At 39.6% G+C, this 11,225-nt stretch overlaps 1 protein-coding gene across 1 annotated transcript; it reads left to right on the forward strand.

The window, feature by feature from the left end:
- The first annotated feature begins 4,567 nt into the window (after positions 1–4,567).
- On the forward strand, positions 4,568–6,474 carry LOC149382077 (uncharacterized). Its single transcript, XM_089601454.1, has 3 exons — positions 4,568–4,612; positions 4,691–5,164; positions 6,115–6,474. The coding sequence occupies exons 1-3, from the start codon at positions 4,568–4,570 to the stop codon at positions 6,472–6,474; spliced, it is 879 nt and encodes a 292-aa protein (XP_089457580.1).
- The last annotated feature ends 4,751 nt before the right edge of the window (positions 6,475–11,225 follow it).

Consider the following 11,225-nt stretch of genomic DNA (forward strand, 5'->3'; position numbering starts at 1 on the left):
TATTTTGGGTTTGGTTTGGCCCAAAATGATTCTGCTGTTTTTTTTTTTTTTTTTTTTCTTATTTTATTTTGACATAATATGGTTATATATTACGCCCGTCACTTTTCCTAAAATATATATGTATATACAGTTAGTTATATTAAATTCATTAAAAATAAAAACAGATATGCTTATGTCACACATAAATTTTATCTTAAGTTTTGCTTAAATTGAATATATTATACAATTATGTTTAAATGAATTTTTTTGGTAGTCTATTTGTATTGATTTAAAGGTTGTATTGAATTTTACCTTTATAAAGTTTGTTGTCGAAATATTCAAGATAAATATATGAGGGGTAACATCGGCATAAATTCTTAATGTTTTTGTATTTTTTATATTTACTCAATCATTTTTCGACGATATGAATACATAACATCATCATTTAGTTGCACCATGACTACAAATATCATTAATATGTAACATACACCTTAAAAAGGTGACATAATACTACATAATATTTATGTGCTTTCATTTTTTTGGCAGCATAAGCTCTATCTAGTTTTGCCACAACTGTTGCCATTGGAGTCTTGGCAAAATGATAACTTGTTGCCGTTGAGAACGTCACCTTAACCAATTTCATCATTGTATCTATTATTGTAGATCAAACCCTCGCCTGATTGATCGCGATTATACACGAGTCAAAGTATTCATACAAAATAGAGGTAATGAGGGTACATATAACTATTTTTTGTGTGTATATACTTATATATCCATTATTTTATTCGATAGCATAAAACGCTAATATTATCTTTTAGTTGCACTTTTATTATCACGTTGTTAACTTTAGACAACAGTAAACGATAATAACTCATATGTAATAAATAATAAAAAAAAATGGTGGCATATCTATATTTAATGATCTCGTGTTTTCAAACATTAACTCGCTTATTCTTTTTTTCGTCGACGATTAAGATTTTTGCCCGAATTTTCGTGGCACTGTTTGGACTTCTTGAACTCCTTAAGAGAGTTCTTCCACTTATCCTTACACATAGTCAGAGACTCGTCGAATACCCAATCGAGCATCTTTCCTAACACCTAGACCCATATATATGCTTGTTTGGCTTTGATCCGTTGAACAAAAAGTTGATGTTATGGCAAAGCGAGACCATAGTTTGGGTCTCATATGACCTCACGTCTCCAAATGTTTATTTGTCATCACCTACATCATCGAAGAAGGGTCTCTGACGACGATCATGATGTCATAATCATTCGGTCTAGGTTTCTGTGAGGTTAGATACAGTGACGAATCGATCGAGACGACATTCTCAACATTGACGAGTCATCCTCCGGTAGAGCCTCCCACATGAACGTCGTAGATGAAGTGGAACGTCGTAGATGAAGTGGAAAGAGACTGAGCTCTTGTGTGAAATTTGAACTCAATCTAAATCTAACATTCAGTATTTCTGCCACCACTTTAAAATTTATTGTTACATTTTTAATAATCTTGGTAGTAACGGTGCAACTAAAAGATAATATTATGTATTTATGCCACCGAATAAAGAGAGTATATAAGTACGAAACTATGAAAACACTAGCTATGTTGTTGTTACCTATTACTCTTTCGGTGATTAGACACTTTGTTCACCCATGTCTTGCATTCAAATTTTGCGTCCAATGATTGAGCTTACTTGTGAGAAAAGACTCGATAGCTCTGGCTGATAAAAGGTTGGACAAGGGGCACCCTCGAATGTTGAGGGAGATGGCATGTCTCAGTCCGATGATGGGTCGGGGACGATTGCCCGACATAGGGAATGTATGCTTCGGCGTAGGCCTACCTTGGCAAAGGCCGAGACCTAGCTATCACAGGGCTTGCCAATGATCGAACGGCGAGGGCTCAATTTGGTGAAGGCCCGACTTAGAAAAGACACTTCTTGGCGAAAGCCCAACTCGAAAACAGGTCATCTTGGGAAGGCCCGACTTGGCAAAGGCCCAAGTCGGCCGGGAGATTTGGTTTGTGTGAGAACGCTTGGATGAGGCACTTAGAACCGGGCCGGGCTTGGTATCAGCCAATTTCCTCTTATTTAGACTTTGGACAAATGAGCCCCTTGACATAAGAGGTGGACTTGGGCCTGTTGCTTTGCACTTTAATGTTAAGATGGGACATAATTAAATTATTGTTACTACAAATAAAAAAATGGTGTAGAGTAAATTAATGATGACTTCTACCACCGATCACAATCGGCTTGCTGTAAACGCGACCAGCAAACTTAATTTTTTTTCTTCTTAAAAGAGATTGATAAGATAAAGAAAGAATTTAGAGAAGAGAGAATTTGGGATTTCAGAGAGAAAACCTCTTCTGAATGATTTTCATTGAATGATTGAATCTTCCGTACAATACAGTTAAATACATTACACTTTACTGACTGACGTATAACTAACTCCTCTAACTGAATTCTGTTTTGGTTCATTACTTGATGATCACGCTAATGCTGACTCAGCTGACTCTAACACCCCCTCTCAAGTGAAACGGGGATTCTTGCACGTGAAGCTTGTCCTTCAGCATTTGGAACCTCTTGACAGAAACACCCTTTGTCAGTACGTCAGCAATTTGATCAAAGGTTGGAACATATCGAATCTCTAACTGTTTCTTCATAACCATATCTCGAATGAAGTGTAAGTCGATTTCCACGTGCTTAGTCCTAGCATGAAATACTGGATTTGCTGCCATTGCTGCTGCTCCAATATTATCACACCATACTATTGGTGATTGCACTGTGATCACTTTGAGCTCACTTAGTAGGGACTTTATCCATAGCAGCTCTGCAGCCACGTGAGCTAAAGCTCTATATTCTGCCTCTGCACTTGAACGCGCTACAACTCCTTGTTTCCATTGATGAATCCTTGAAGGTTGTGGCCATTTATGGCTGGAAGAACTTGCGAGCGCCAAATCGAGTAGTTATCCCTGTCGAGCTTGACGGAGATGGCAGTGTTCAGCGTAGGCGTGAAGTGAGAAGCAATCGTCGTCCTCTGAGACAGATCATTGATTTGTGATGGCGAAGAAGATGAATCTTCGAACGCCATTTCAGTTGCTCTGATACCAAGAAAGAATTTAGAGAAGAGAGAATTTGGGATTTCAGAGAGAAAACCTCTTCTGAATGATTTTCATTGAATGATTGAATCTTCCGTACAATACAGTTAAATACATTACACTTTACTGACTGAAGTATAACTAACTCCTCTAACTGAATTCTGTTTTGGTTCATTACTTGATGATCACGCTAATGTTGACTCAGCTGACTCTAACAGATAATAAAAAAATAAATAAAGAGATTAAAGTTATTTACTCTAAACTCGTTCACTTGAGGCACCCATATATATATATGTGACTACTCGCTTTGTCTTTGATTAGGCAATAATTTATAACTTCAACGTATCAAGGCCAAAGAGCAAATAAAGCGATAGCTATTTAATCTACTTCTAAATGTAGAAGCCAATAATGGCTTTGAAACCTAAAGAATATTGCACAACTTTCAGAGATAATAATGATCTTCGTTATTAAAAAAAAAAATTATAATATTAACAAAGCTAGCGAGCATAGCAGAGACGATTTCCATACAAATTTATTTTCAAACACGTCGCTTTTTCAAAACAGTGAGCATGTGGGGTTGCATGGAGATTTTAGCAAAAGTTGCCGGAAATAAGATGCACTGCCAGCTTATCTATCTCGGGAAAATTTCCTATAAAAATAACTCTTTCTCAAATTTCAACCAGACTCAATAAACCTTCATTCTCTCTCTTATTTTTTTCATTCCAGACCTTAAAAAAAAAACAGCTCTTCGCTGTTTCTCTGAGCTCCGAAGTCCAAACCAGGCTGCCTTGTGGTACAGACTCCAAATCCTTCTGCTTTCATTTTTCTTCTTTGCCGATGATTTTTTTTTTTTTTTGCGTTAACTTTTCATTTTCTGGGCCATAATAAATACAGGTCCATCTTCTACAACGAATCCCACTTGTAGTCTGTTCTGTGCTTCACTTTTTCTTCCTCTCCCACATATGACCATTTGGTCTTGTGAAAGTTGTCATTTTTTTGGAAGAATTGGAGTTAGAGTACTTCAGCTCTTGGGACAAGTTTGTTCTTTTTAGTAGACCTGCCTTTTTGTTCTGGTTTTAGAGGTGGGTTTTCTTTTTGTCACCAGTCTCTCAAGAGCTGTTTTTCTTATGGTTTTTGCCTCTGACTGTGGCTCTCCACACTCCGAACTACAAACTAGGCCGTGTAAACAACACTAACAGAAAACTGGTTAATTTCTTGAGAACACTAACAGAAAACTTATTTTATTACAATATAGTATATTGTCGTGAAAATTAGCATTTTGATTGCTCTGTCTTTGGCTAGATTATTAGCATATAGTATTTTTTTTTTTTTGGAATATGATATATTTTATTTATCCATATTACTCCAAAATGAGATATTAAAATTAGTCCATTTTTCTCTCTTTGCTTCCCAGCTCTATAAATGACTCTTATGAAATTTATTAATTTTATTTCTTTTCAGGCACTAGTGGAAAAAGATATAGTGAGGTACACAACCATGGCTATTAGATTCCTCAAAGTCATTTTGCGCAAGGACAAACTTGTAAGTATATTCATATAATTGATTTGTATATAACTTACATACAAGTTATAACTAACATTATTCATGTATGTATTGAAGATGCTTGCCCCGAAATTCGCGGCACGACACGGAAAATCCCTATCGGATTCGGTGACCCTACAGCCTCCATCGGGCTCCAAGTGGGAAATTCGGGTCAAAAGACGAGACGAGAAAACGATATGGTTGCGCGAGGGCTGGCCCGAATTCGTGGCCCATCACTCGATCAAAGTGGGCTACACATTGCTGTTCGAGTACGAGGGAGGCTCGGTGTTCAAGGTCGACGTGTTCGACATGACTGCTTGCAATGTCGACGATTACCCGCCCGAGAGAGGACAACGAATATCGAAGAAAAAAAATGAGGAGAACAAAAAAGCCGTTCCCGTTAGGTGCTCGAAAGCCGATATTATTCACTCCAAGAAATCGTTGGACAAAAGCCAGAAGAAAAAATGTCTGAGGGTGGCCCGCCGTTTTGTGTCCGACAAGCCTCATTTCCGAGTCGTGATGCAACCCAGTTACGTCACCGAAAGCCGAATGGTAAATAATTGACTGTGTTTGGCTTAATTTATTAAGTCTGATTTTAGCTTCTTTTTCTTAAAGTCCAACCGTTTTTAAGCGTTTGGTAAAAATAAGTTTTAGTGAAAGTTAATTTTTCATAGCTTTTGAGAAAAATAAATTTTTTTAAAAGTTGAATTTAGGAAACATTTTTTTTAAAAAACAAAGTTATGCCAAACAATTCTAATATATCTCACCACCAATTTATTCAAAATTTAGGTTTTTTAGTTTGGCTAATTGTATAATAGTTTATTTATCTTTGGAGTACGTCATCAATTTAATTAAAATAAATGTATGTATTCTATTTCTACCAAAATACTTAATACTCAAAGTCCTAAAACATGCTAGCCCCTAGTGTAAAGAATAATGTTAGGCATATATAACTTATGAATTAGATATAATAAAACTACTTTATCTTCCTAATAAAATTTAAATACCGGCTTTTGATCACTAATTTCACAATACTAACAGGCCCGGCTTAACCAATTTGAGGGCCTAAAGCAAAATTTTGAAAATAGGCATAATATATATATATATATATATATATATATTATATATATATATTAAAAAAGAATCCTAATATGATGGTGCGGTACTGCGGTTGTACTTGTGATGTGATGATATACTATTAGAACAAAAAATTAAATAAAAATTAATAAATGTGAGAGCAATTAAATACTATATTTTTCCTAATAATTAAAACTCAAAGCAGGCCTAAGGCCTAAGGTTGTCACATCCCACCCACTTAATTTGACAAGATTTTTTTTTTATTAGATGTATATATTTCAAAGGTCGATTAATCTACTCGGATATTTGATATTTGGGCCTTTTTTGCTAATGGGCCTAAAGCCTTGGCTTTAGTACCCTCATGGTTTAGCCGGGCCTGAATACTAATAATGAATCTCATTTTATTTAACAATACATAAAATAAGGTACTGAGCGAGCATCACCTTCTGCTCCGCCGTGAGGGAGTTGAGAGTCCCCGGCTTCAGCCCCGAGAACGCCGAGTCCGTCGGAGCCAGCACCGTCAGCGTGTTCGCTGTCGTCTTGAGCTGGACCTCCATTTGGCTCGCCACCTGTGTGCTTCAGAGGATCCGAGCGAAGAGTCCGAACCCGCCGGCCTTTTCGAGGATCTTTGCCACGTCCGGCGGGGCGGGCTTGGCCTTCCGCAGCGGGGCTTCCACCACCGGGATATTCTCCGATGGGGCTTCAGCGGACTTGGATGGGGTTTCGGCGGCCGGGGATTGGGCCGGGGAGTGAGTTCGTGCTCCCATGGTAGTGGTGGTGGTTAGGCTTTTACTTTCACAGGCACAAAAGTAATGGGGAAATTCAAATTGAAAAAGTAATGGGGGAAATTCTATCTCCCTAAATACTTCAAATTTTCAATGATTTCATCAACATATCATCTTTTAGATAACATATAGTTTTTCGTAAAATTAAAATGAAAAGGAACTAAGAAAAAATTAAATGAAAATATAAACATAAAAGACATAGTCAACTATTATCATCTTAAGTATCAATACCAAAAACAGACGGAATAAAAACAAACGGAATAAGCTATTTTACCCATTTATCGATCACAAAATCGATAAGGGATTTGGTTACGTCTTTCTCGAATTTGGCGATCAGCGGCGGGAGGGTCACGTCTTCACTGCCGATCTCTTCAGCGTCGACCGCGATCTTAGGATGATGAAAAATCCTTTATACTTCACCGGCGTTGCCTTGGCCGTCGTGTCGACCTTTCCTCCAATGACCTTTTGGCAGGAAGAGCATTGGACGGGTTGAATTCGGTCGCCGCTTTTCAGAGGAAGAATTTGGCCTCCGTGAGGAACCACTTGGCCGGCGCAGCTAGCCGAGAAGTAGTAGACCTTAGCTGGCTCCAGTGGCGGACCCACGTTGAAGGCCATAAGAGGCCTGCCCCCCCCCCCCCCCCCCCCCCCCCCCCCCCCCGAGTCTGGATCCGCCACTGGCTGGCTCCGAGATGTACGAAGGTAAGTGCTCGATTCCGACTCCGATGAGCGCCGATTCGACGAATAGTGGGGCCTGGCATCCCTGGCAAAGGTATTTCAACTGCAAAAAAAAAAACGTTAAATCGGAGAAAAAATACAACGACAAAAAAAATAATTAGGGAGAATATTTTACAGTCATGGTTGGGCTGTGGGTGTTTGGTTTAATGTGAGTGTTTGATATCTATTTATATTTATAGTAAAAAGTATACCTCGTCTTGCGCGTGTTGAGGTTTTTAAATCGCAGTGGTGGTTTGCGTGCAGAGAACAAAAAGTTTCTTTTTTACTTTTCTTTCTTCTGCAATTCTTTCTCGTCCCCTCTTTCTCTCTCTTATATATATAATAATAATAATTATTATTATTATTATTACTATTATCTTTTCCGATTCTATCGCCGTTATACCAGTGATTAAAATCTCGTGCGAGATGGGGATATCTCGCGCGAGATCTCATCTCGGGTAAAGGTGCGGTAGCGAAATGTTATTTAACTCGCATTTTGGTATAAATTCCGCAAATACCGCGCAGAATTAGTCATATACCGCAAATACCCAAAATTGAGGCAAAATTCATATTTTTAAACTTAGCTTGCCCATTAATAAAAAAAAAAGCCCGTACAAGTTAATTCAGGCTAGAATAATAGATCTCTTTATATAGTTTTTTTGTATTACAAAACTCTTGTTCATTACTAATGTGGGACTTTTTTGTTAAGTTACGTGTAATACTATATATATATATATATATATATATATATATATATATATGTATGTATGCATTCCCATACATGCATATATATTAACATTTAAATAAAAATATACTTATTGACATATTTAAGTTTTATTAAAAAATGAAACCTATTATTAATTTTATTATTGCCACATAAACCATTTGGCTATATCTCTAAAAATTGTCAAACATAGGCTAGATCCAAAATCACATGTTTAAAGTGGCCTAATTAGTTACAAATCTCTTAATTATTTTGCATTAAACTTATAATCTTAGTTATTGTGCTAATCAAATAATTTTAAGGACAGTGTAGTAACAGCCATAATGAAACATGGGAATTGTATATTAGACATGATTTCGTTAATAGTTGTTAAATAGCCAACAACGATTATTAACATCTATTAATTGACTTATTTACCCATGTTACATTTAAATTGATAAAATTAGCAGAAGTATTAATATTATGTATAATAGAAAATCAAAATTTTATATAAAAAAATAATAGTATTTTTGTTGAAATCAAGCTCGGCAGTTCGGCTGTTGAAATCAAGCTCGGCAGTTCGGCTGTTGAAATCAAGCTCGGCAGTTCGGCTGTTGAAATCAAGCTCGGCAGTTCAGCTGTTGAAATCCAGCTCGGCAGTTCGGCTGTTGAAATCAAGCTCGGCAGTTCAGATGTTGAAATCAAGCTCGGCAGTTCAGCTGTTGAAATCCAGCTCGGCAGTTCGGCTGTTGAAATCGAGCTCGTCAGCTCGCCCTTCCGCGTCGAGCTCGTCAGCTTGCCCTTCCGCGTCGAGCTCGTCAGCTCGCCCTTCCGCGTCGAGCTCGCCAGCTCGCCCTTCCGCTGACAAGCTTGCCTCAGAAGTCCTCACTCCTTGGAACTCATTCCACATGGGAAATTGTCGCATTTATTTCTCATGCTATTTCCTATGTCTTGTTCTCTGTATATATTTATTATTTTCTATTTCCTAGAAGTAGTTATTACGCTCATTTATTACACTGATCATGTATCTAGTCTAGTCTAATGTATCCATCATATCTATAAATAGGTGATACAATTTCATATCAATAACAAGATGAATATATTTCTCAGATTCGAATCTCTCTCTCTCTAAATTTCAACATGGTATCAGAGCAGTAGAGCAGTTCGACCTCAAAGCTTCCGCCAACTCTGCCCGACGGCGATCGTCGTCAGGCGGAACACACAAAAAAAAATTATATTCAAAGTCTCGAAACACTCTCTCTCTTCTCCGATTCTCTATCTTTCTTTATCAACTCAACATGGTATAGTTTATTATATAATCTGAAAAAAAAAATGAGCTTATTTCCTGGTCCAATACCAAAAGCTCTAACCATTTCATTACTCAAAAAAAAAAAAAAAAAAAAAAAAAAAAAAAAACTCTGAGCTTATTTCACGGCCTCACGCCAAAAGCTCTTTCACTCTTCCATATCTTCCAAATTCAGAAACATCAAAGGCTAATTTTTGCAGACAGCCTCCTATCCGCAAGAGTCTCATCATCAAGTCTTCTCATCACCGATTCTTCTCGTCGCCAAATCAGCTCTTAACCGAGCCTTACTCCGATGACCTCTTCCCGTCGGTGAAATCTCCACTTGGTGACATCTCCACTCTTGCAGCCTAGTTCTCCGACGAGTCCACAACCTCTGGCGCCATCCACAGCGGACACCCCGCAACGTCGCCAGAGATCCAAGAGCGAGCGCCGCCTCTGCGACCGAGTCCCACTTCCGATAGTCAGGGGGAGAACCAAAACAATGCCTATCCGAAGTGGTGCACCTTTGATAACAAAGTATCCAGTGTCAAGCCTATTTGCCAAGTGAAGAATTCCGAGTCTCATCATCACCACGTCTCAGCTTTGCACCGAGTCATCTCCTCTCTGAGTCACATCCTCACCGAACATATCAATTGGTGACCTCTCACTCAGCGAGCCCTCACTCGGCGAGCTATCACTAGGTGACCTCTCACTCGAAGAAATTCACAAAGCTTAAATTGATGTACTTTGGATAGTCAGGGGGAGAAATGAATCAATGACTATCCAAAGTGGGAAATGGCACACACTGAGCACACCGCGAGCGAGCTTCTCACAACGAGCTCGCCACGTCGACCTCTCCACAACGAGCTCGCCACGTCGACCTCTCCACAACGAGCTCTCATCACCCCGAGCTCCCATCATCAAGCCGAGCTCTCCGGAACGAGCACTCGCCACCAAGTCTTCTCATCACCAAACCTTCTCGTCACCAAATCAGCTCTTAACCGAGTCTTATTCTGGTAACCTCTTCATTTCGGTGACATATCTCACTTGGTGTCATTTCGGCTCAGGAAGTTATTCCCCACTACATCAAGCTCGTCACTAAGAAGTCTTCACTCTCAAGACTGCATCTTTCCTCTCCACTTCTGATAGTCAGGGGGAGAACAGAATGACTATCAGAAGTGAACGACGCATTCGGGGTCTCACCAAAAGAGTTTTTTCACTTTATCACAACAAGCTCATGATTCAAGGCTACCAGCTATGTCAAGGCTGGAAGGATCTCTACGCTGCTCGGTCAAGTCAAGCTCCAACATCACTCCACATGACAACATGAACCAGCTCCAAGACTCAACTTCTGTTCCGGACGCCTGTTAACATAGACCAGGTATACTTGGAAGTAAATAAGCTCCAAGATGCAACTCTAGGAACGAAGACCTGCAAAAGAGACAGGCATGCTTGGAGGAAATCAGTTGTAGTCATGTGGAAGAAAATCGGAAGCTTGAATCACCGAGCAAGAATAATCCAACTCGGACTCATCGGAGCTCTTCTCACAACAAGCTCTCAACACAAGTTGTAGCCCAACTCGCCGAAGTCAGTTCGTCATCACGTCAGCTCGTCTCACCATCAGCTCGCCGACATTCTCACCAAAAGCCCTTCCTCGAGCAACCTTCTCCGAGCTATATAGCAAGCTTGACCTCCTCAACATACAGTCAAGCTTGAGGGGGAGTGTTGAAATCAAGCTCGGCAGTTCGGCTGTTGAAATCAAGCTCGGCAGTTCAGATGTTGAAATCAAGCTCGGCAGTTCAGCTGTTGAAATCCAGCTCGGCAGTTCGGCTGTTGAAATCAAGCTCGGCAGTTCAGATGTTGAAATCAAGCTCGGCAGTTCAGCTGTTGAAATCCAGCTCGGCAGTTCGGTTGTTGAAATCGAGCTCGTCAGCTCGCCCTTCCGCGTCGAGCTCGTCAGCTCGCCCTTCCGCGTCGAGCTCACCAGATCGCCCTTCCGCGTCGAGCTCGTCAGCTCGCCCTTCTGCGTCGAGCTCGCCCTTCCGCGTC

The sequence above is a fragment of the Urtica dioica genome, chromosome 11 (genome assembly GCF_054948205.1).
Source record: "Urtica dioica subsp. dioica isolate 48M chromosome 11, U.dioica_male_clone48M_v1_H2, whole genome shotgun sequence".
Lineage (NCBI taxonomy): Eukaryota > Viridiplantae > Streptophyta > Magnoliopsida > Rosales > Urticaceae > Urtica > Urtica dioica.

Excerpts from the sequence above, each read along its gene's own strand:
- LOC149382077 (XM_089601454.1), top strand. The coding sequence starts at position 4,568 with ATGGCTATTAGATTCCTCAAAGTCATTTTGCGCAAGGACAAACTT. Across the intron at positions 4,613-4,690 it reads TTTTGCGCAAGGACAAACTT|ATGCTTGCCCCGAAATTCGC; the intron begins GTAAGTATATTC and ends TATGTATTGAAG. Across the intron at positions 5,165-6,114 it reads ACGTCACCGAAAGCCGAATG|GTACTGAGCGAGCATCACCT; the intron begins GTAAATAATTGA and ends ACATAAAATAAG.